The following is a 25918-nucleotide window of genomic DNA, read 5'->3' as shown; positions in this document are numbered from 1 at the left end:
ACGAGCGTGCCATGGATGATTACAGATAAAAATAACAGGAAAACGTTTGAAGACTAGCAACAAATAATATTTATTGACATAATATTATACAAATAATATATTGATATTTTTTAACTAGTTAGCTAGCTTAATGTCACTTAAGAATAATGTATAAAATTAATTTCATGTTGGCTACTATACCATCAGTACATTACTACAGGCATTCCACCAGCACAGCTGAGCATGTGCAGGGAAATCCTGAACAAAAGCGGTTTGTAATCACACCGTGCTTAAGTGGAGATACAACCAATCCTCACAGTATTCAGAACTGTTTGACCTAATAGTGAAAAAGCACTGAATGTGTGAAGGGTCTATAATCTATTATGCTGAATCACACAATTTCACTTGTGCATTAGAGCTAACCCAAATCCCAGGATAGAGAGGCTGAGTGAATGTGGTGTGGACTCTGTGAATGAGGGTCATTGTGTCAGAGACGCTGTAGTAGGACAGAGTTCCTGCACTGTGATCCACATACACTCCTATTCTAGAGGATCTGGAGACTACAGGGAGTTTAGTCTGTTTGTTATTATGCCAGAATGAGAAACTGGAGTCAGAGCAGTTCAAACACCAGGACTGATCATTACATCTAAAGTCACAATCATCTCCCTCTCCCTCCCTGCTGATGCTCTTATATGACACTGATATATCCACCTCACCACTCCACTCAACCTCCCAGTAACAGCGTCCACACACACTCTCTCTACACAACACCTGACAAAAATGAGTAAATCTGTCTGGATGATCAGGATACCACTGGGCTTTTTTTATTTTAGTAACCACTCTGTTCAACTCAGAGAGACTGAGGTATTTATGGGCTGAATCTGAATCCAGAGTGAACCGCTGGTAATCTGAAAACCAAACACATTTCAATCAGTAAATCTTAGTGATAATCATTAACACAGCAAATAAACCTGTTGTTTCATGTTTTAATCAATGAAATGTGATTGATGATGTCTTGAATAACACTGACACAAATACAATAAAAATTCACTCTTCAGGAGTGTTATTAAAAAAAAGTTATTTCCTGATTCTGTTAAATCTTTAACATTTAGCAAGTGTACCACATGTAAAAGTATTAGTTAGAATAGTTTTTATTTGTTTTAATAAAACAACCGTTTTGGCTTTCTCTCCTTCCCCTCTTTCTGTGTGTGCGCGCTCATGTTTATATTAAAAATCTTACATTGTAAGAACTCATTCCTGCTCTCGTATTCAGGGGTGGGAATCACCTCGATGTATCTCACTGTGCAAACCAACAGACAATGTACATCTTCAATGTAAAAATATTTAATTTCCATCCTGTATTTTAACGCAATGTGTTGAAGGATTATATTGTTTTTAAGATGTTCATTATATTGATGATATATTGACGAGAGTAAAGGCAAATGCGCTGTGGAAACCATCAGACATCTTCAATGTAAAAATATACATTTTTATCCACCTGTATTTTAATGCAGTGTGTTGTAGGATTACATTCATTATATTGACATTAAGTCAATAAGTTGAGTAAATACGTGATTCAATACTTTACCTATTCTATACAAGTTTTCTTTCTCTTCTTCAAAAGCATGCTGCAGTTTCTCCTCCAACTGAGAGACAAAAGTTCTTAAATCATCAAAAGAAAGAAGAGAACTGACGCTGGACGAGTCTGTAGATCCAGGAGGGACAGAGAGAGACTGGAAACTCTACACAGACACAAAAACCAACAGAAGGAAAATCTGATTCCTGCTTCCTAAAACACAACATTCTGTTTTTTAGATCTTTGTTACCTGGAGGAAATGGATGTGATCATCTGTGTGTGAAAGCTGCTCCAGCTCAGAGTCTCTCCTCCTCAGATCCTCAATCTCCTGCTCCAGTCGCTCCAGTCGTTCTTCAGCTCGACTCACTGCAGTCTTTTCCTGGTCTCTGATCACCTGTCTCACCTCAGAGCGGCTTCTCTCAATGGAGCGGATCAGCTCAGTAAAGATCCTCTCACTGTCCTCCACTGCTGCCTGTGCAGAGCGCTGTTAGGACACACAGAGACGCATTAGAACCAGTCCATTCACTCAGCTCTTACTGGTCCCTCACACAGCCTGTTCCCCACAGTGGGCTTCAGTGGGACTGAAAGAGCTCCAGCACTGGCTCCTCACGGACTGACTGGAGGAGAGTCCTAACTGAGTCTGAAACAGCTCTTCCAGCAGTTCTTCTGCTCTAAACTCACCTTGTGAGACTCTACAGCCTCTCTCAGCTCCTCAAGCTCCTTCTGTCTCTCCTGGACTCTCTGCTGGAAATTTATCTTGGTCTCTTCCAAGTGATTCTGTAGGGGAAAAATGACAGTAACACTGTCTGACTGTCTGTTGTGGACATATGGGATTTCTTAATTCTAAATTTGAAATCTAGTTCCTATTTATCCATTCATCTACACTGATATCTACACTGCAAAGTTAGATTGCAATGGCACTTTTATGGGGATGGGGGGATATCATTAAGGAGGAAATAAATGTACTCTTTGCTCTTGCTTCATACCTGTTTCTCAGTCCTCTCTTCAGCAGGCGATACAGTATCATGGGTTTTGTGTTCATTCGCCATACACAGCATGCACACACAGATCTGGTCAGTACGACAGAACATTTCCAGCAGTCTGTCATGTAGAGGGCAGATCATCTCCTGCAGTCTTTCAATGGCATCAGTCATTTTATGTCGCTTTCTTGAGTGAAATTCCTCGTGACGTTCCAAATGGGTCTGACAGTAAGATTCCAGACACACCAGACAGGACTTGATGGCTTTGTTTTTGTCCCCAGTACAGACATCACACTCCACATCTCCAGATCCAGTGTAACACTGAGCAGGACGAGCTTGTAGTTTTGTCTTCTTGAGTTTCTCCACCACTTCAGCCAGCATGGTGTTTTTACCTAAAACAGGTCTTGTAGTGAAGCTCTGTCTGCACTGAGGGCAGCTGTAGACTCCCTTCTGATCATCCTGATCCCAGCAGCCTGTGATACAGATCATACAGTAACTGTGTCCACAGGGAATGCCCACTGGATCCTTCAGTAGATCCAGACAGATTGAACAACTGAACTGATCTTGAGCCAAATAAACATTGGATTCTGCCATTTTATTGCATGCGCTCACAGACAGAGACAAGCCTACAACAGCTAAACGACAAATAAATTACGTTCTGGTTTAGTTAGTTTCCTGGTTCCGTGTTTGAGGGCGTTTACACGTCAACTAAAAAACTAGAGATGTTACGCATGCGTCGACGAGTCCGACATAGCCGATTTTTTTTCTGGACGAAAAGCACAATAACGTTTACATTTATCAACAGATTTATGACCTGCGTCTCAAATTAGACTACTTACAATCTCGCTAGTTAGAACTTGAAAAGTATTCATTGTCAAAAGGAATTGTGAAAACTCACGCTTGTCAAGCATAGATTTGGTTAAAAGTTCTTGGTTAATAATTGTCGAGACGTCCCTAAGTTTTTCATTGAGGAAATGTTTTTTTTTTATTTATTTTTTTTAGCTTTTTCTGTTCTTGAATCACGCCATAGGATGCCACATAGTTTCATATGAATGTAAAGATAATTTGCAGATCAAAACTTTAATCTAGAGCATTTATCTTAAGGCCCTTTTCATTTTTACAATTTATTTCTGTTGTTGCCCCCTAACATTATGCTTACAGTTTAAAACACACGTTTATTTTATTATTCAAAACAACACAGCTTTAGGTATAGAATATCTTATCGTAAAAAACATAAAATTGTCTCTTCATTTTAAATGGACTGCATTATGTTTACTTCTGTCCGTCTACTTAAAAATGTTTAATTTAAAAAAATAAAATTTAATGATCTATAAGCATTTGACATATTTCTATGTAGACTAATTATATAAAACTACACTATCAGTACACCTAGTTATACAAATGAATTAGATCAATGCATTAATGTCCAAATAGAGAAAGATTGGGCTTAAAAGATTATCCTGTGGTGGCCTCTAGCGGACAACATGAATATCACAGCTTGGACCCCTAATTATAAAATAATCATTAATGGATCCAGTAAAACATTTCCCCCCAGGTTTCACAGACAAGATTTAAGATAGTCCCAGACTAAAATGCATGTTTGAGCTGTTTAACTGAAAGCAACTTGCAATGATATATTTCTAAATATGTCAGTGCCATTGTTTTGTCTCAAGATTCACACCACTATTTTTATTTCTAGGGCATGTTAATAAAAGCTACTAAAATGCCTCAATTGAACTAAGGCCTAATCCTAGCTTATTCTAAGCCCTGTCTGTGAAACCAGGCCTTACAGTTATGAATTGCCTCCCCCTTTCCAGCTCTGGCTTGACAAACTTACAAATACACTTCATCTGGAACATAGGCCTATGGCTCTTTCTAAAGAATAAGGGGAGCCAGTATTCTAAAGCCTTTATAAAGCATTCAGAGGCAGAGGAGACTTGGAGGAAAGGGAGGCAGACCTTAGATCCATTCCATCATTGGCTGTTCTTCTAGCGTTCTTCCCCATGTGAGGCGTATCAGACAGACATTAGTATATATACTTACAGTGCTATGCATAAGTTTAGACACCCATGCTAAAGTTGACTAAAAAGAGGAATAAAAAATCATCTTTTGGAAACTGAACTTAATGCCTTAATTAAAAAAATTAGGAAAAATCCAACCTTTAAGGACACCAATTTTCTTTGTGAATGAATAATGTATCGTAAATAAATAAATGTTCTTCCTTAAAATACAGGGTGCATAAGTTTGGACACCCCTATGTTAAATTCCCATAGAGGCAGGCAGATTTTTATTTTTAAGTATTTTTTTTATTTTATTTGTTTAGGATACTATGCATCCTGATAAAGTTCCCTCGGCCTTTGGAATTAAAATAGCCCCACATCATCACATAGCCTTCACCATACCTAGAGATTGGCATGGTTTTATTTCAGTTAGCCTAATAGCTGGTTTGATTTGCATTGAGAGATGATCTTATGGAAAGTACCCCATGCCAATCTCTAGGTATGGTGAATGCTATGTGATGATGTGGGGCTATTTTAATTCCAAAGGCCAAGGGAACTTTATCAGGATGCATAGTATCCTAAAAAAATAATAATAAAAAAAAAAACTTAAAAATAAAAATCTGCCTGCCTCTATGGGAATTATAGGGGTGTCCAAACTTATGCACCCTGTATTTTAAGGAAGAACATTTATTTATTTACGATACATTATTCATTCACAAAGAAAATTGGTGTCCTTAAAGGTTGGATTTTTCCTAATTTTTTTAATTAAGGCATTAAGTTCAGTTTCCAAAAGATGATTTTCTATTCCTCTTTTTAGTCAACTTTAGCATGGGTGTCTAAACTTATGCATAGCACTGTAACTGCACAAGAAACTGTAACTTTTAGATTTGTTGGATTGTGGTATAATACAGTATAAGAAAAACAAAGAGGATCTTATGATTTGATCTCTGCTAAGTTTTTTTGCACTTGTACTATACTATATTTCTCCAATAAAACACATTCACTGACAAGTTATATGTTTTAACACAACTTGTACACAAAACTAACAAAACAAACTAACACAAAACAAATTCACTGACAAGATGTTAAATTAGAATTGAATTATGTTATGTTAAATGCCATGTTAATTAGAATTAAATTAAATTAGAAAGGTTAAGTCTGGATTTGTGACCTATTAAAAATAACAAAGTTACTGTTTTTCATGCGCAAATAGCAGCATAAACAACATGAGGATTCATCGTCACGCAGTGTACTTCTGTGAACGGAGAAAAAGTTGCTTGGGTGTTGACTTTGTAGATTAAAATAATCATGCACATAAATAGAAATACATTAAACCATTTCTATAATATTGTGGGAGCTGTGTATGAGGCTAGTAGACCATATTTTGTACGCACTGATAAGACATTTAATAGTAAGCCAGGGTGGAAAAAGTATGTGTCTGGATGCCATACTGAAGCTAAGAAAGCATTAAGGCATGGAACTTAGCAGGTATAGGCCCAGACAGGGGCCTCTTCTGGAACAATTTTTTTTTACTAATGCTAGGTATAAATATGCAGTTCGATATGTCTGTAAACATGAACACATGATGAGAGCAGACTCAATGGCAGAAAATTTGTTACATAATAATAAATGGTTTTTGGAAAGATGTAAGAGCATCAAGGAATGATGTGATATGGTTTGATAAAACATGGACTGTTGCCAGAGTCTATGGTGTCGGTAGCATTAGTACTTTTTGTTAAGGATAAGGCGGGCAAGCTGGGAAGTCTGGATAACTGTAGACCAATTGTGTTGGCTAGTGTGTTACCAAAAGTTCTGGAAAGAATTCTATTAGATCGATTAGGTGTATATCTAGTTACCACAGATAATCAATTTGGCTTTAAGGAACAGCACTGACTTGTGTATATATGCATTGAAAGAAATAGTAGAGTTGTATAAAAGACAAAATTCCTCTGTTATAATTGGGTTTATTGACGCCTCTAAGGCTTTTGATAGAGTTAATCATCAAAAGTTATCAAAAGGGGTGTGCCTAATAGAATAATTACAGTTTTTCTCAGTCGCTTTGGTGTTTTTCTCACATTAGTATTTACATTTGCACAACAGTTAGTTCAACCTCCACAACATTTAGTCATTTGTGCACATCATAGTAGCAGTTTCTCATTCCTTCCAACAAATTGCAAATGCTTTTGGACATGCATCAATTGCTTTCATACAACTCTCTGCTGTTTTATAACATTATCAGTTGCTTATGTCATGTCAGTCAAAATTAACTATACTTGTGAATGCTGAATAGTCATTCCATATAAAACTAATAGTCCTCATTTCATTGCTTGAGTCATTACATACAAAAATGTTGAACTAGTTGTCAAAATCTGTCAAGCAAATTTTACTGTGTTAAAAAAAGCTGCATTGCAAGAGATGATATTCTCTGTGATGTAGATGAAATTATGTGGCCAGACAGAGAGGAACGTCTGGATGTGCTTGAATGATTACAGTACTATGTATGTTGTATGTTCAGTTCCAATATGTACTGCAATATTGTTTACAGTTGTGCACAGCTCTACTCAAAGGGAGTTTATGTTTGTTGTAAATAAGGGTGTATTTTTTCTTTTGCACAATGCTGTGAACAAATTAGAATTGCAAAGAGCATATGCAGTAAAAATGTGAAACATACATATTCAGTGTCTTGTACTCAGTTACCTCACTAAATACAGTAATGTGTAACTTTACTGTATTTTTCAAATGGCTGTGCAAATAGTATATAGTGCTGTCTTGAGCATTTTCAGGTAGTGTCACCAAGATCTGACTTTTTTGCATTGGAAAACATTTACAGAGTAAACTGTCATAAAACATGACAAAGCCATTTGACTATCTTGTTCATAAACAATGGTGTCAGGACTTTTCATCTTGATGACACTGACACTTTCATTGACATGAATACTTGCTTTTGAGGAATGAGCTATCCATTTTGAGCAAGTGACACGCTTTTGCAGGTTTGCAAAAGTTTGTACTAATTGTTTTGAGAACTGCATTAACTGTTGTGCAAATGTAAATAGTGATGTGAGAAATGCACCAAAGCGACTGAGAAAAACTGTAATATGGCTTACATATTGTTACTGTCAATGAATATTCTTCTAAATTAATTCTCCCACTTTTCATTATTTATTTACACAATAGATTGTTACAATTCTTAAAATGACAATGAAGAATTTAGTGTTTAGAAAATAGAACCTATAAAACTTTTACTGTTACTACGTTACCTTGGTGACAAGTTGGCATCTATGAATCCTCTAGGTACACATTGGAACAGGAATAACAGGAATAAAAATATAAAAATAACAGGAAAACGATTGAAGACTAGCAACAAATAATATTTTTTGACATAATATTATACAGATAATATATTGATATTTTTTAACTAGTTAGCTAGCTTAATGTCACTTAAGAATAAGGCATGTATAAAATTTATTTCATGTAGGCTACTATACCATCAGTACATTACTACAGGCATTCCACCAGCACAGCTGAGCATGTGCAGGGAAATCCTGAACGAAAGCGGTTTGTAATCACACCGTGCTTAAGTGGAGATACAACCAATCCTCACAGTATTCAGAACTGTTTGACCTGATAGTGAAAAAGCACTGAATGTGTGAAGGGTCTATAATCTATTATGCTGAATCACACAATTTCACTTGTGCATTAGAGCCAACCCAAATCCCAGGATAGAGAGGCTGAGTGAATGTGGTGTGGACTCTGTGAATGAGGGTCATTGTGTCAGAGACGCTGTAGAAGGACAGAGTTCCTGCACCGTGATCCACATACACTCCTATTCTAGAGGAGCTGGAGACTGCAGGGAGTTCAGTCTCTGTGCCATTGTGCCAGAATGAGCAACTGGAGTCATTGGAATAGCAGCACAAACACCAGGACTGATCATTACATCTAAAGTCACAATCATCTCCCTCTCCCTCCCTGCTGATGCTCTTATATGACACTGATATTTCCACCTCACCACTCCACTCAACCTCCCAGTAACAGCGTCCACACACACTCTCTCTGCACAACACCTGACAAAAATGAGTAAATCTGTCTGGATGATCAGGATACTGCAGGATTTTGTTTATGTTAGTAACCACTCTGTTCAACTCAGAGAGCCTGAGGTATGTACTGGCTGAATCTGAATCCAGAGTGAACCGCTGGTAATCTGAAAACCAAACACATTTCAATCAGTAAATCTTAGTGATAATCATTAACAAAGCAAATAAACCTGTTGTTTCATGTTTTAATCAATGAAATGTGATTGATGATGTGCAATAATGCAATCATGAATAACACTGACACAAATACAATAAAAATTCACTCTTCAGGTTAACCTATATATCAAATTGATTTTTTTATATTTTAGAGACCAAGATTGTACGTAAAAAAAAAAAAGTTAAATCTTTAACCTTTAGCAAGTGTACCACATATAAAAGTATTAGTTAGAATAGTTTTTATTTGTTTTAATAAAACAACCGTTTTGGCTTTCTCTCCATCCCCTCTTTCTGTGTGTGTGCACTCATGTTTATATAAAAAAACTTACATTGTAGGAACTCATTCCTGCTGTCGTATTCAGGGGTGGGAATCACCTCGATGTATCTCACTGTGCAAACCAACAGACAATGTACATCTTCAATGTAAAAATATTTAATTTCCATCCTGTATTTTAACACATTGTGTTGAAGGATTATAATGTTTTTATGATGTTCATTATATTGATGTTATATTGACGAGAGTAAAGGCAAATGCGCTGTGGAAACCATCAGACATCTTCAATGTAAAAATATACATTTTTATCCACCTGTATTTTAATGCAGTGTGTTGTAGGATTACATTCATTATATTGACATTACTGGGAGTAAATGCATGAATACTTTACCTATTCTACATAAGTTTTCTTTCTCTTCTTCAAAAGCATGCTGCAGTTTCTCTTGCAACTGTGAGACAAAAGTTCTTAAATCATCAAAAGAAAGACGAGAACTGACAGTGATGCTGGACGAGTCTGTAGATCCAGGAGGGACAGAGAGAGACTGGAAACTCTACACAGACACAAAGACAAACAGAAGGAAATCAGATTCCTGCTTCCTAAAACACAACATTCTGTTTTTCAGATCTTTGATACCTGGAGAAAATGGATGTGATCATCTGTGTGTGAAAGCTGCTCCAGCTCAGTGTCTCTCCTCCTCAGATCCTCAATCTCCTGCTCCAGTCGCTCCAGTCGTTCTTCAGCTCGACTCACTGCAGTCTTTTCCTGGTCTCTGATCACCTGTCTCACCTCAGAGCGGCTTCTCTCAATGGAGCGGATCAGTTCAGTAAAGATCCTCTCACTGTCCTCCACTGCTGCCTGTGCAGAGCGCTGTTAGGACACACAGAGACGCATTAGAACCAGTCCATTCACTCAGCTCTTACTGGTTCCTCACACAGCCTGTTCCCCACAGTGGGCTTCAGTGGGACTGAAAGAGCTCCAGCACTGGCTCCTCACGGACTGACTGGAGGAGAGTCCTAACTGAGTCTGAAACAGCTCTTCCAGCAGTTCTTCTGCTCTAAACTCACCTTGTGAGACTCTACAGCCTCTCTCAGCTCCTCAAGCTCCTTCTGTCTCTCCTGGACTCTCTGCTGGAAATTTATCTTGGTCTCTTCCAAGTGATTCTGTAGGGGAAAAATGACAGTAACACTGTCTGACTGTCTGTTGTGGACATATGGGATTTCTTAATTCTAAATTTGAAATCTAGTTCCTATTTATCCATTCATCTACACTGATATCTACACTGCAAAGTTAGATTGCAATGGCACTTTTATGGGGATGGGGATGGGGATGGGGATGGGGATGGGGATGGGGATGGCGGGGGGGGGGGGGTATCATTAAGGAGGAAATAAGTTTACTCTTTGCTCTTGCTTCATACCTGTTTCTCAGTCCTCTCTTCAGCAGGCGATACAGTATCATGGGTTTTGTGTTCATTCGCCAAACACAGCATGCACACACAGATCTGGTCAGTGCGACAGAACATTTCCAGCAGTCTGTCATGTAGAGGGCAGATCATCTCCTGCAGTCTTTCAATGGCATCAGTCATTTTATGTCGCTTTCTTGAGTGAAATTCCTTGTGACGTTCAAAATGGGTCTGACAGTAAGATTCCAGACACACCAGACAGGACTTGATGGCTTTGTTTTTGTCCCCAGTACAGACGTCACACTCCACATGTCCAGGTTCAGCGTAATAGTGATCAAGTTGATCGTTTTGTAGTTTTCTCTTCCTCAGATTCTCCACCACTTCAGCCAGCATGGTGTTTTTACCTAAAACAGGTCTTGTAGTGAAGCTCTGTCTGCACTGAGGGCAGCTGTAGACTCCCTTCTGATCATCCTGATCCCAGCAGCCTGTGATACAGATCATACAGTAACTGTGTCCACAGGGAATGGTCACTGGATCCTTCAGTAGATCCAGACAGATTGAACAACTGAACTGATCTTGAGGCAAAGAAACACTGGATTCCGCCATTTTATTGCATGCGCTCACAGACAGAGACAAGCCTACAACAGCTAAACGACAAATAAATTACGTTCCCCTGTGCTGGTTTTCTGTAATAGTTTCCTGGTTCCGTGTTTGAGGGCGTTTACACGTCAACTAAAAAAACTAGTGATGTTACGCATGCGTCGACGAGTCCGACATATATTAAACAAATAGCCTACAAGTATTTTTTACAGTCTAACGACAAGTAAACGTGGAGCTTCGTTTTTTTTTTTTTTTTTTCTGGACGAAAAGCACAATAACGTTTACATTTATCAACAGATTTATGATCTGCGTCTCAAATTAGGCTACTCACAATCTCGCTAGTTAGAACTTGAAAATTATTCATTGTCAAAAGAAATTTGGTTAAAAGTTCTTGGTTAAGTTTTTCATTGAGGAAATGGTTTTTTTTCTGTTCTTGAATCACGCCATAGGATGCCACATAGTTTCATATGAATGTAAAGATAATTTGCAGGTCAAAACTTTAATCTAGAGCATTTAGAATTTAGGCCCTTTTCATTTTTACAATTTATTTCTGTGTTGTTGCCCCCTAACATGCTTACAGTTTAAAACACACGTTTATCGTAAAAAACATCGTATCGTAAATGGACTGCATTATGTTTACTTCTGTCTGTCTACTTAAAAATGTGTTTAATTTAAAAAAAATAAAATGTAATGATCTATTAGCATTTTACATATTTCTATGTAGACTAATTATATAAAACTATACTATCATCAGTACATAGTACACACAGTGCATTTATGTCCAAATAGAGAAAGATTGGGCTTAAAAGATTGTCCTGTGGTGACCTCTAGTGGACAACATGAATATCACAGCTTGGACCCCTAATTATAAAATAATCAATAACAAGGTTTAAGCTAGTCCCAGACTAAAATGCATGTTTGAGCTGTTTAACTGAAAGCAACTTGCACTGATATCTCTCTAAATATGTTAGTGTCATTGTTTTGTCTCAAGATTCACACCACTATGTTTATTTCTAGGTACATTCATAGTATATTCTAGTTAAACATAGTATCCACTATGTTTACCAAGCTACTAAAATGCCCTAATTGAACTAAGCCCTAATCCTAGCTTATTCTAAGCCCTGTCTGTGAAACCGGGCCTTACAGTTACGAATTGCCTCCCCCTTTCCAGCTCTGGCTTGACTAACTTACAAATACACTTCATCTGGAACATAGGCCTATGGCTCTTTCTAAAGAATAAGGGGAGCCAGTATTCTAAAGCCTTTATAAAGCATTCAGAGGCAGAGGAGACTTGGAGGAAAGGGAGGCAGACCTTAGATCCATTCCATCATTGGCTGTTCCTCTAGCGTTTTTCCCCATGCGAGGCGTATCAGACAGACATTAATATATATACTTAACTGCACAAGAAACTGTAACTTTTATATTTGTTGGATTGTGGTATAATACAGTATAAGAAAAACAAAGAGGATCTTATGATTTGATCTCTGCTAAGTTTTTTTGCACTTGTACTATACTATATTTCTCCAATAAAACACATTCACTGACAAGTTATGTGTTTTAACAACTTGTACACAAAACTAACAAAACAAACTAACACAAAACAAACTAACTGAGAAGATGTTAAATTAGAATTGAATTATGTTATGTTAAATGCCATGTTAAATTAGAATTAAATTAAATTAGAAAGGATAAGTCTGGATCTGTGACCTATTAAAAATAACAAAATTACTGTTTTTCATGCGCAAATAGCAGCATAAACAACACGAGGATTCATCGTCACGCAGTGTACTTCTGTGAACAGAGAAAAAGGTGCTTGGGTGTTGACTTTGATTAAAACAATCATGCACATAAATGGAAATACATTAAACCATTTCTATAATATTGTGGGAGCTGTGCATGAGGCTAGTAGACCATATTGTGTACGCACTGATAAGACATTTAATAGTAAGCCAGGGTGGAAAAAGTATGTGTCTGGAATCTGGATGCCATACTGAAGCTAAGAAAGCATTTAAGGCATGGAACTTAGCAGGTATAGGCCCAGACAGGGGCCTCTTCTGGAACAAAAAAAAATTGACAAATGCTAGGTATAAATATGCAGTTCGATATGTCTGTAAACATGAACACATGATGAGAGCAGACTCAATGGCAGAAAATCTGTTACATAATAATATAAACGGTTTCTGGAAAGATGTAGGAGCATCAAATAGGAATGATGTGATATTACCAAGCTCTATAGATGGTGTCTCTGGATCAGATAATAGCTGAACTGTGGAGACAACATTATTTTACCTTGTTTAATTGTGTAATGAATGAACCGTATGAGGTGGAAAAGGTTTACAGGACTGATATGTTGGGCATTACAACTAATGAAGTTTATAAAGCAATAATGCAGCTCACAGACAGGAAAGCCAGTGGCTTGGATCAAATTACTGCTGAATAACTAAAGTTTGCGAGCCCTATAGGGTTGCGGTTCTTCTTGCCATTTGCTTTAATGGTTTGAAAAAACATGGACTGTTGCCAGAGTCTATGGTGTCGGTAGCATTAGTACCTGTTGTTAAGGATAAGGCGGGCAAGCTGGGAAGTCTAGATAACTATAGACCAATTGCGCTGGCTAGTGTGTTATCAAAAGTTCTGGAAAGAATTCTATTAGATCGATTAGGTGTATATCTAGTTACCACAGATAATCAATTTGGCAAATAGTAGAGTTGTATAAAAGACAAAATTCCTCTATCAAAAGCCTTAGAGGCGTCAATAAAGCCAATTATGACAGAGTTAATCATCAAAAGTTATCAAAAGGGGTGTGCCTAATAGCATCCTAAGAATTTTGGTATATTGGTATGCTAATCAGACTATGACAATAAAATGGGGTAATAGTGTCTCAGCGCCTTTTGGGGTTGGTAATGGTGTGCGGCAGGGAGGTCTACTTTCACCAGCCCTTTTGAATGTTTATATGAATGAATTGTCCGAACAATTAAGTGATTGTAAGACTGGATGCATGCTGAGTAATATTTTAATCAATCATCTTATGTATGCTGACGATCTAATTTTTTCTCTAAGTAGTGCTGGCTTTCAACAGTTGCTAAATTATGCTCTGATAATGGGATTAAATATGATGTGCAATATAATGCAAAGAAGAGTGTTGCCATGATGTGTAGAACAAAAGGGGATAAGGACCTTAATTTTCCTGATTTTTATTTGTCAGGGCAAATACTAAATATATGCACTAAAATGAAATATTTGGGACATATCATTAATGATGAAATGTATGATGATGACGATATGTCATACTGTACTTCTTTTTATACTGCTCCTTTGTGGGTTAATTTTAAAAAAGTAAGCATATGTAAGCTTAAGGTTGCCTACAATGATTGTATGAGGATTATATTAAAAAACCGAGGTGGAGCAGTGCAAGTAATCTATTTTATATGTCAAGAGTAAAAACCTTTATGGCTTTACTGAGAAATTTGATGTATAAATGTATTTGTCGGCTGGATAATTCACAGAATGCTATCATTATGCTGTTGTCAAACCCAAGTGTGGTGCGTGGTACCAGTCATCTGAGAAAGTATTTGCATAATTGTCTATTTTAAATGTTTTGTATTGTATTTAATTTTGTGTAGGTTGATGTTTGTTTTCTTTCTAATGGACCTTGAGTCTGGAAATAAAGCTGAATTGAATATAAACTTATGCGTTTCCTGCCTGTGTAACTGCCTGCCCTAACTATTGTTTAGGCTATAAGTATAAAACCTATATGGAAAGGTTAAAGGGATAGTTCACCCAAAAATTAAAATTCTTTTATCATTTACTGACCCTTAAGCTGTTCCAACTCTGTATGAGTTTCTTTCTTCTGTTGAACACAAAAGAAGATATGATTCAATTCAATTTGAAGAGTGTTGGTAACCAAACAGTCGATGGGCCCTACTGACTTCCATAGCACAAATTTTTCAAAATATATCTTCTTTTGTGTACAACAGAAGAACGAAACTCATACAGGGTTGGAACAACTTAAGGGTGAGTATACTCACATTTATAAATGATGACAGAATTTTAATTTTTCGGTGAAAAATGAACAGAGCAAAACTGTAGGCTACTATGAAAGTGATCGCACAAATAAATCAGAATAGTGGAGTTAAGCAAGGAAGGTTTAAAAGACCAGTCCGGGTCACCTGAATTCACAAATCACGAAGAGTGACATGAGATATGTCTACGACATCGCACTGCTGATTTAGAGTCAAAAGAAATCTGAATTTCAAACCGCAAATTATCTTTAGGAAACTGCGGTCATTTAAACCCTGCCCACTTGGATCTGGTTCGACCTCCGCTTAAACTTGCACACAACAATCCAGGAAGTTTCAGTCATGGATCTGTTGCATCTTTACGAGTGGATCGATATCAAAAGTATTTTGATATTTTCGTGTGTGTTTTTATTGCTGAGTGATTATATCAGAAATAAAGCGCCGAAGAACTTTCCTCCTGGACCTTGGTCTTTGCCGATTATAGGAGACCTTCATCATATCGATTCTAGTAAGATTCATCTTCAGTTTGCAAAGGTAAATTCAATTCCAGTTAAATCTAGCTAAATGTATTCTTGTGTGAAAATCTGTGAAAACGCATAACGTTAGCGGTTAAAAGATTATGACCGCTGCAAACGTTAATCTTGTCTGACGAAAATTATAAGCCCATGTCTGAGTGTTTAATTTAACAAAGACACTTTGTGACGCATCATAGGCTAATGATAATTCAACTATTTTAATTAAACATAATTTTATACATAAATGAAAATATGACGAGAAAAAATAACACTGAAATATGGAAAATGTAGGCTATGCTAAATTTCTGCGCAAGCGACGCAATGATCCAGATTCTGAACTGCATGCGATGATTTTAACAGCTATAACTGTTATATCCACAACATTCATACAATTACAGCTGCAAAAAAGGATAAAGCGAAAGAATGTGTATTTGAGTGTTCTGTTCAGAATGAGTAACTCGAGTTGTGAATAAGCCGTTGCCGTAACGGAGTCTTTCCCATAGGCCTATTCTGTGTTCCCCATATAGTTATATAAGGCAATTGGCAAATAATGAACGCATGATGGGTGTTATGTTCACTGGGCCAGAGATCAAGTGTTGCGCACACATATTTCAGCTCCACCTCTCTGCACGTCTAACGGGTGGAGGGATATAGTTAGGGTGTGGTTGGATATAGATAACCTATACTCCACCACCCATTAGGGCCCAAATTACATTCAGAGATGGGGAGCTAGACCTCCAGCGAGGAGGGGCGAATGTAATTTGGGCCTAATGGATGGAGCTAGAATATCTAACCACACCCTAACCCAACCCATAACTCAATCCCTCCACCCATCAGACGTCCAGAGAGTTGGAGCTGGACGCCATTTGACTGCAGTGAGCACCACTTGAACAAATACGCTCCCACTAATGACCTATGTAGTGGAATATCCCAAACATGTAAAAGTCAGTATGAATCATGAAAAATGAACAAAGTTAATTTCTAAAATAGAAGATAATACTTCAGTATACTTATTATTAGTTCTGAAAACATTATTTTCAGCTAGTCAGACTGGGAATGAAACAGTCTGGCTAAAACTAGTTAAACCAGCTAGCCAGGGTTTAAATGATTAAATCTTAAACTAATAAACATGTCTGAATTAACGAATGTTTAGAATTTGCAGAATGTTTGGAATTTTGGGCTAAATGTGTCTAAAACTTGATTTTCAAATAATATTTTACAGTTTGCAGAAAAATATGGCAAGATTTTCAGCCTTAGAATTATTGGACCAAGAATTGTTGTGTTGGATGGATATAAACTAGTGAAGGAGGTCTATACACAACAGGGTGATAACCTCGCTGATCGACCCTCACTACCTTTATTTTATGACATCATTGGAGACAGAGGTCAGTTTAATATCAGAATTTTAAATTGGTGGTTTAACATTTCACCATAAATTGTCAGCAATCTATTACAGTAACTGGGTTTGTTTTGTGTACAGGTTTAGTTATTGCCAGTGGCTATAAATGGAAGCATCAGAGGAGATTTGCACTCTCAACTCTTCGAAACTTTGGATTGGGAAAGAAAAGTTTAGAGCCATCCATCAGTCTTGAGTGTTGCTTTCTGAATGAAGCCATTTCAAATGAACAAGGTATTTACTGAGGCTTGTTGACTGAAAATAACTGACAATTGCATTTGAAATTGTAAGCATAGTGTGATTTACAACAACTACTGTTCCAGGTCGACCATTTGACCCTCGCTTTCTGCTGAACAATGCTGTCTCAAATGTGATCTGTGTCCTTGTGTTTGGTAATCGATTTGAATACAGTGACCATGACTTCCAGTCTCTGTTGAAGAACATCAGTGAAGCTATGTATCTGGAAGGAGGGGTCTTTGCTCAAGTAAACATTTTCTCATTTTACCAAGTTAACTTTGCTTTTTTTCACTGCTTATCTAATTTTTGTTTTAATTTCTTTAGCTTTATAATATGTTCCCATGGCTCATGCGGCGACTGCCTGGACCGCACAAGAAAATTATTGCTCTGTGGAAAGAAGTGATTGGCTTTGCTCGAGAGAAGGTGAATGTACACAGAGCGGATTATGATCCATCAAATCCTCGAGACTACATCGACTGCTTTCTTGCCGAGATGGAAAAAGTAAGACCCTTTTTTTTTGGGGGGGGGGGGGGGGGGGGGTCAGTAAGTGAGCTGCTTACGGGTAATAATAATGTATATGGCTATTGAATTGAAATGCCTCTCATTCATGTTGTTTAGCTTAAGGACGACACAGCCACTGGGTTTGATGTGGAGAACTTGTGCATCTGTACTCTGGATCTGTTTGTAGCGGGAACTGAGACCACCTCTACCACCCTGTACTGGGGTCTTCTCTACATGATAAAATATCCTGAGATACAGGGTGAGTGCTTACTGTGAGGAATGACATTCATATGCACATTAAAAGTAATACGTACTCACACTCTCTCTAAATTTGGTATCTTCAGCCAAAGTTCAGGAGGAGATCGATCGTGTTGTGGGAGGGTCACGGCAGCCATCTTTATCAGACAAGGACAGCATGCCCTACACCTGTGCTGTCATTCATGAGATACAGAGGATTGGAAATATTATCCCAATAAATGTGGTCCGGGCTACTGTGGAAGATACTCAGATAGGAAAATACTCTATCCCAAAGGTGCATGGGCAAACCAGTAATGTTTAAGGCGAGACACGGCAGGCAAAAACATCGTTTTTTTTTACTGGTCAATTTTGAGATTTTTGGATATTTGTCTTCAATAACATGTCTTCTTTTAGACTTGTGGTGAAAAAAAGTCGAAATACACATTTAGGTCTTTATTTTATTACACTTTGTCTGTTTTGCGTCTGTAGATTTCTCATAAATTCATCAAAAGTTGCCGTTCTTAATCAACATGCTGCTCTGCATCGCTGCCGGCACCCTGTCATCACATGCACAGTTAGGAAGCTCTCTCTCTCCTGTACAATCCTGTCGGATCCAAATATGGTCATTTCCTTTTTATCAGCAACCAATTGTAAAAAGTAAAAGGGCTGAATGCGCAATCTCATTGGCTGATGATAAATCTTTAAAGCCTGTTTTCTCAAAATGACTTTTCTCCATAGACAGTATATAAACTGGACACAGCGACCCCATAGGTTTCAACGGAGAAAAGTGAAGTCAATTAGAAGCTCTCACTTCCTGATGGCTGACCGTACTGCGCAGACTCAAACTGAGCTTGACGACGTAGATGTGACGTGAGCAACCCGTCTGTCTTCTAGTAGCTCTGCCAAGAGAAATCTGAATCATTCCCTTCCGAGACTTGCAGAGACGGAGAGTATGAGTTGGAGGTGTCCATGAGCTAGGAGCAGGAGCAACTTTTGCTAAGTATTCTGATTAATTACTTTGTCATTTTTCCTCCACGTCCCCCCGTTTGCCCGCAAGCTTCTCCTACTGTCCATACGGTAATCTCTCTACTGTGTGACAGAGAGTCGCGTGGTTATGACGCAATCGTTAGCCTATTTTTACAAAAACTGCTTCTACGGGGCCATAGATACAAGGTAATGGAGCCTTTTATACATTTTCGTGTTTTTTTAGAAATAAATAATGGACAAATGGAGTCTTTAAACCCCTCAGATGTAAAGTTTTTCGCTGTCAAAGTGATGCCAAAATGAATGGGAGTCAATGGATTGCTAACAGCAGGTGATGGTCTGCTAATCAATGGCGGCGCCCGGGGAAGCTTGAAGTGTTTTCCAGAACACTGCCCCCCTGCTTTTCTCTCATACTCCAAGCCCGAAATCTCCACTTCAGTAGCACCTATATACACCAAACTTTCCAGTCTTGTACCTAGTTATATTATGAAGACATTTACATTAAGGGATTTGTAAATATATCATTCCTAGCCTGATTTATATAACATTTTATTCCAAAAAAGATGGCGAAAATAAATTTTTTAAGGCTATTGACAGTATTTTCTGATTTACAGGATAACAAAAGTAGATATCCATAAATCCCTCTGTAATTTTTTTCCCATCTAATATGTGAACACAATGAAAAAATAATTTTTAACCTGGCTTTATCCAATACTCAGATTTAAAAAATATATGCAAATTAGCGCATACTTAATTAGATATTGCCTAATTTGCATATTTAAACATTAAATTACAGAAAACTTGTAATACATTTTTTTTCTCATATTAATGTAGGTAATCAACTGGGAAAGTTTCATGGTGATATCTGCTAGTTAAAAATGTTACCCTATTCACCTGTAGTGTCTCGCCTTAAAGGGATAGTTCGGCCAAAAATGATATTTAACCCATGATTTACTTACCCTCAAGCCGTTCGAGATGCATATGTCAATCATTTTTCAGACGAACACATTTTCAGTTATTTTAGAAAATGTTTTAGATCTTTCAGTGGTTATAATGTGAAGCTATGGGGTCCACCTCCTTCAAGTCCCAAAATGTGCATGCATCCTTCACAAAAGTAATCCATCCGGCTCCAGAAGGATAAACGAAGGCCTTCTGAGGGTAATCCGTGCGGTTTTGTCGTAAAAATATTCATATTTAAAACTTTATAAAAGAAAATATCTTGCTTCCGGCAACGGTCGACGCGCGTTCACGGCAGATGGATGCCGGTGTATGACGTAGCGTAGGAAGCGTCGTGACATAGAACGAAGTATAGCTAAATCAAACGCTACGTCCTACGTTATACGCCGGCATCCATCTGCCGTGAACGCGCGTCAACCCTTGCCGGAAGCAAGATATTTTCTTTTATAAAGTTTTAAATATGTATATTTTTACGACAAAACCGCACGGATTACCCTCAGAAGGCCTTCGTTTATCCCCCTGGAGCTGGATGGATTACTTTTGTGAAGGATGCATGCACATTTTGGGACTTGAAGGAGGTGGACCCCATAAATTGACATTATAACCACTGAAAGATCTAAGACATTTTCTAAAATAACTGAAAATGTGTTCGCCTGAAAAAAGATTGACATATGCATCTCGAACGGCTTGAGGGTGAGTAAATCATGGGTTAAATATCATTTTTGGCCGAACTATCCCTTTAAAGTATTGTGAGAACGTGAACTTGAGCAGAACCTATTAGTTTAAGCACATTAAGAGTAGTGTGTATAATTTTACTCTTGTTAAGCCTCTTGTGGTTCTGTAGGGCACAATAGTGACCGGCAGTTTGACATCAGTGCTGTTTGATGAGTCAGAGTGGGAGACGCCTCACTCTTTTAACCCGGGTCACTTCCTGGATGCTGAGGGCAATTTCAGGAGGAGAGATGCCTTTTTACCTTTTTCTCTAGGTATAGGCCACAAAAGTAATCCAAATGTATATACACTGATGACACTGTACAAGCCCCCCCATTATAATTACCCATCATTTTCTCTGATTTTCAGGAAAGAGAGTGTGTCTTGGGGAGCAACTGGCACGGATGGAGTTGTTCCTGTTTTTCTCTTCTCTGCTGCAGCGCTTCATTTTCTCTTCACCAGCGGGTGTGGAGCCCAAATTGGATTTTAAACTGGGGGCCACGCTCTGTCCCCAGCCATATGAATTGTGTGCAGTGCCACGCTAAAACAAGCAACACACACGTAATTTTATACATTTCAGTAATTAAAAAAAAAACTTCTGATTTTAAAATAGAACCTGTGATGGATTTTAATTAATCAACTATAATTAATCAACTAACATTTGTTTTTCTTGCAGGAACAACATTCATATGCTTTTAATGTGTCAAAACTCTTTGGGAAAAACTGGTGACTTGTGACTGTATGTGTTTAAATACAGAAAGGGGAAATGAAACTAGGCAGTCTGTTAGAATCTTGTGATAAGTAATAACAAGATCAGAGTTTGCTTGTGCCAGTGACAGAGGGAAAAGGTTGGGGCTTTTGAACCAATTGAACCAATCATATTGAAGGTGACATGTTAGTCTTATTTGTTTTCTCGATTCTATAAAAACTGTGGTATATGTGTTTTACGGTGGGATTCTCAATGGAATTTGTCTGAGATCCTCCGGTCTTGCTTCTTGGGAGAGATTCACTGAGAACTGCTCGGGAAGATCTCCTGGCCGTGATTAAAGCATTTAAAGGACATTTGCAGGTCTGTTTGTCAATTTATTCCTGCGCAGGAAGCTAGTTTAGGGAAGCAAGTTAGTTAGAAACTCGGCCAGTTGTCAACTGAAGACGCAAGAGCTAGAGTATAAAGGTATTGGGTGTTGATTAGTAGACGCCCCAGTTAAAGGTATTGGTGTCGATTTGGAGATGCCAGAGATATTAAGATCAGTTGGGTGTCAAGTGAAGACGCCCCAGTTAGGTTTAGGGAAAAATCCACTACAAACCCAATATGTGTAACTCTAACAGTTGCTGGGTGCTTACATGATGGTCTGTTTTAGATCTTTCTTGGTTGGTTGGATGCAGACTGGCTAGTTGGTTAGTTATACAAGTTATATGATACAAAAATGTTTTACAAATAAATCACTATTAGAAACAAAAAGTATAATTACCATAAGTCATAAAGGGAAACAAATTAAATCTAGGTTCTGCACATCAAATGGCAACTTTTCTTAGGGTCCCTGGGGGTCCTTAAAAAGTGTTAAATTCACTTGTATCAAATTTAAGGTCATAAAAAGTCTTAAATGGTATAACAAAGATATTGATTATCCATTTTAAGTTGTCTTAAATTTGGGGACGGAAAAAACAGGAATAATGGCGTGAAATGATTTTTGGCATGGTGATTATTAAAATTCTAAAGACAATGATTTAATTAAATAAATGTGATTGTGAGTAATAAATAAATAATGAATAATACATAAAGTGTTGAATATTTCTCTAAAGTGCAGAAATAAAGTTTAGGAACTGAGTGTGCAAGCCAGCTGGTGGTCTATGATCTGAGCTATTATGATGACTTTCTTGTTATGTACATATATGTATTTCTTCCATAAATACATCCATGATTATGCAAATTAGCCCCATCTCCACTCACACAGGTTCAGAATACTTGATCCACTCGCTCAACTTTACTGTAGTAAACGCTGCACAATGGCAAGTGGAAATACTGGTTTAATTCAGCCATATGTGTTTGAACTAGAAACTGATTCTGAAGAAGATGTGGAAGAGTGAATTATACAGGCTCGTCTACAAGTCTATGTATCAGAATGGTAATGCGTTTTATGTAGGCCTATCGCTCACGTCGGACACATAACGGTAATTAATATGATTAGCCTTTTTTTATTACATTATCAAACAGCTAATAATGTGTTGCTAATGTTACACAAACCATGTTCCCATTCGCCAGCTCAGTCTGCCTTCTGAAAATCAATATCCTTAGAAATGCTTTGAACAACTTAGAACGCCAGTGGAGAAAGGAATATAGTTCATCATAACATTGTAATATACATAATTATCCCGCTATATTGCAAATGTACCTGATTTTTTATATCAACAGAAAAACATACCAGGAATATACCAAAAATATACCAGGATAACCAGGATAAGAGACTCCCCTGCTTCGCAGCATAGTTAATGATATGCTAAAACCAGCCCGCACATTGATGTGATTGGTTACAACGTAGTTTGTGACGTAGAGATCACTGGCGATTTCAAACTGCATTTTTTCACTTCAGTTTTAAGGAGAAAATACTCAGCAATGGTGTTGACTTATGAATTTGCACATAATTTGACTCAAAGCATATTAAAAACACCCTGCTCTGGGTACACACTGGAACAAATGCGTTATGGATGATGATCACATAAAACTAGGAAAAGGAAGTTTTTTTTTTTAGTTTTTTTTTAAAGTTTATTTACTTTTATCACTGATGAATACGGCATGTAGAAAGATCACATTGGAACAAATTAGCCTATGTGACAGAAAATCTGTTACATAATAATATTAACAGTTTCTGGAAAGATGTAGGAGCATCAAATAGGAATTATGTGATATTACCAAGCTCTATAGATGGTGTCTTTGGATCAGAGAATAGCTGAACTATGGAGACAACATTATTTTACCTTGTTTAATTGTGTAATGAATGAACCGTATGAGGTGGAAAAGGTTTACAGGACTGATATGTTGGGCATTACAACTAATGAAGTTTATAAAGCAATAATGCAGCTCACAGACAGGAAAGCCAGTGGCTTGGATCAAATTACTGCTGAACACCTAAAGTTTGCGAGCCCTATAGGGTTGCGGTTCTTCTTGCCATTTGCTTTAATGGTTTGAAAAAACATGGACTGTTGCCAGAGTCTATGGTGTCGGTAGCATTAGTACCTGTTGTTAAGGATAAGGCTGGCAAGGTGGGAAGTCTGGATAACTAGACCAATTGTTCTGGCTACTGTGTTTTCAAAAGTTCTGGAAAGAATTCTATTAGATCGATTATTAGGTGTATATCTAGTTACCACAGATAATCAATTTAGCTTTAAGGCACAGCATAGCACTGACTTGTGTATACATTGAAAGAAATAGTAGTAGAGTTGTATAAAAGACAAAATTCCTCTGTTATAATTGGGTTTATTGACGCCTCTAGGCTTTTGTTAATCATCAAAAGTTATCAAAAGGGGTGTGCCTAATAGCATACTAAGAATTTTGGTATATTGGTATGCTAATCAGACTATGACAATAAAATGGGGTAATAGTGTCTCAGTGCCTTTTGGGGTTGGTAATGGTGTGCGGCAGGGAGGTCTACTTTCACCAGCCCTTTTTAATGTTTATATGAATGAATTGTCCGAACAATTAAATAATAAGACTGGATGCATGCTGAGTAATATTTTAATCAATCATCTTATGTATGCTGACGATCTAAGTTTTTCTCCAAGTAGTGCTGGCTTTCAACAGCTGCTAAATTATGCTCTGATTACGGGATTACATATGATGTGCAATATAATGCAAAGAAGAGTGTTGCCATGATATGTAGAACAAAAAGGGGATAAGGACCTTAATTTTCCTGATTTTTATTTGTCAGGGCAAATACTAAATATATGCACTAAAACAAAATATTTGGGACATATCATTAATGATGAAATGTATGATGATGACGATATGTCATACTGTACTTCTTTTTATACTGCTCCTTTGTGGGTTAATTTTAAAAAAAGTAAGCATATGTAAGCTTAAGGTTGCCTACAATGATTGTATGAGGATTATATTTTAAAAAACGAGGTGGAGCAGTGCAAGTAATCTATTTTATATGTCAAGAGTAAAAACATTTATGGCTTTACTGAGAAATTTGATGTAAAAATGTATTTGTCGTCTGGATAATTCACAGAATGCTATCATTATGCTGTTGTCAAACCCAAGCTAAGTGTGGTGTGATACCAGTCATCTGAGAAAGTATTGGCATAATTGTCTATTTTAAATGTTTTGTATTGTATTTAATTTTGTGTAGGTTGATGTTTGTTTTCTTTCTAATGGACCTTGAGTCTGGAAATAAAGCTGAATTGAATATAAACTTGTGCGTTTCCTGCCTGTGTAACTGCCTGCCCTAACTATTGTTTAGGCTATAAGTATAAAACCTATATGGAAAGGTTAAAGGGATAGTTCACCCAAAAATGAAAATTATTTTATCATTTACTGACCATTAAGCTGTTCCAACTCTGTATGAGTTTCTTTCTTCTGTTGAACACAAAAGAAGATATGATTCAATTCAATTTGAAGAATGTTGGTAACCAAACAGTCGACTTGACTTATTGACTTCCATAGTATTTGTTTTTCCATACTATAATGCGAGTCAATTTGGGCCTGTTTGGTTTCCCAAATTCTTCAAAATATCTTCTTTTGTGTACAACAGAAGAACGAAACTCATACAGGGTTGGAACAACTTAAGGGTGAGTAAATGATGACAGCATTTTCATTTTGGGGTGAAAAATGAACAGACCAAAACTGTAGGCTACTGTGAAAGTGATCTCACAAATAAATCAGAATAGTGGAGTTAACCCTTGTGTTATGTTGGAATTCTGTGCACTCCCCTTATGGTTCGGGTCAAATTGACCCTAATTGGATTCAATACAATTCCTCAAAAATCACACTATGAAAAACAACAAAGATTCAGGTACAAACTGTAAACTTTTAATATCAACATTTGTCAAATATTCCAAAAAATCTATATCTGAAGATATGATTTAATGAAAATGTTTTGTTTTGACAAAATTTGAATATACATTATATTTATATATATTTGCATATACATTTTTTGCATAGACATTTTTTGCTTAGAACATCATAACTGAACAATTAATCAATTAATCTGAGCTCATTTTTCCTGCTGTCTATGTCGAAGTCTCAAGATATTTCAGATATCTTGAATATATAAATGAGAGCTTATTTTACTATCTGTGTCTGTCAAAG

At 37.2% G+C, this 25918-nt stretch overlaps 2 protein-coding genes across 3 annotated transcripts; one reads left to right on the top strand and one right to left on the bottom strand.

Moving 5' to 3' along the window:
• Window positions 1-253: 253 nt before the first annotated feature.
• LOC307161831 (uncharacterized protein) lies at window positions 254-11183 on the bottom strand. The gene is made up of 13 exons (XM_079876768.1): window positions 10472-11183; window positions 10122-10217; window positions 9691-9924; window positions 9448-9607; window positions 9112-9171; window positions 8207-8733; window positions 8105-8108; window positions 2542-3170; window positions 2237-2332; window positions 1806-2039; window positions 1568-1721; window positions 1220-1279; window positions 254-887 (listed from the first exon to the last, which is right to left on the bottom strand). Exons 1-13 carry the CDS (start codon window positions 11060-11062, stop codon window positions 361-363), a joined length of 3372 nt encoding a protein of 1123 aa, XP_079732894.1. The 5' UTR covers window positions 11063-11183; the 3' UTR covers window positions 254-360.
• A 4166-nt stretch (window positions 11184-15349) lies between these two features.
• LOC307160981 (cytochrome P450 2J3-like) lies at window positions 15350-22437 on the top strand. Of its 2 annotated transcripts, XM_079875390.1 has the most exons (10): window positions 15350-15606; window positions 16810-16972; window positions 17068-17217; window positions 17307-17467; window positions 17545-17721; window positions 17839-17980; window positions 18066-18253; window positions 20744-20885; window positions 20980-21171; window positions 21287-21671. In XM_079875390.1, the coding sequence occupies exons 1-9, from the start codon at window positions 15415-15417 to the stop codon at window positions 21153-21155; spliced, it is 1491 nt and encodes a 496-aa protein (XP_079731516.1). In that variant the 5' UTR covers window positions 15350-15414; the 3' UTR covers window positions 21156-21171; window positions 21287-21671. The 2 variants fall into 2 exon arrangements, with proteins under 2 accessions (XP_079731516.1, XP_079731515.1); XM_079875389.1 differs by having other exon boundaries at window positions 15351-15606; window positions 20980-22437.
• Window positions 22438-25918: the final 3481 nt, after the last annotated feature.

This window comes from Squalius cephalus (genome assembly GCF_949319135.1).
Source record: "Squalius cephalus genome assembly, chromosome: 7".
NCBI classification, from domain to species: Eukaryota; Metazoa; Chordata; class Actinopteri; order Cypriniformes; family Leuciscidae; genus Squalius; species Squalius cephalus.
The sequence above is the reverse complement of the archived record's forward strand: the minus strand, read 5'-3'. Positions and strand labels throughout refer to the sequence as shown.

Bases quoted from the DNA above. Each gene is read 5' to 3' on its own strand.
- LOC307161831 (XM_079876768.1), bottom strand. From the start codon at position 11,062: ATGGCGGAATCCAGTGTTTCTTTGCCTCAAGATCAGTTCAGTTGTTCA. The intron at 10,218-10,471 runs GTATGAAGCAAG...TTTCCCCTACAG, and splicing joins AAGAGAGGACTGAGAAACAG to AATCACTTGGAAGAGACCAA. The intron at 888-1,219 runs GTAAGATTTTTA...TTTGGTTTTCAG, and splicing joins CAGGAATGAGTTCTTACAAT to ATTACCAGCGGTTCACTCTG.
- LOC307160981 (XM_079875389.1), top strand. From the start codon at position 15,415: ATGGATCTGTTGCATCTTTACGAGTGGATCGATATCAAAAGTATTTTG. The intron at 17,468-17,544 runs GTAAACATTTTC...TAATTTCTTTAG, and splicing joins AAGGAGGGGTCTTTGCTCAA to CTTTATAATATGTTCCCATG. The intron at 17,981-18,065 runs GTGAGTGCTTAC...TGGTATCTTCAG, and splicing joins AAAATATCCTGAGATACAGG to CCAAAGTTCAGGAGGAGATC.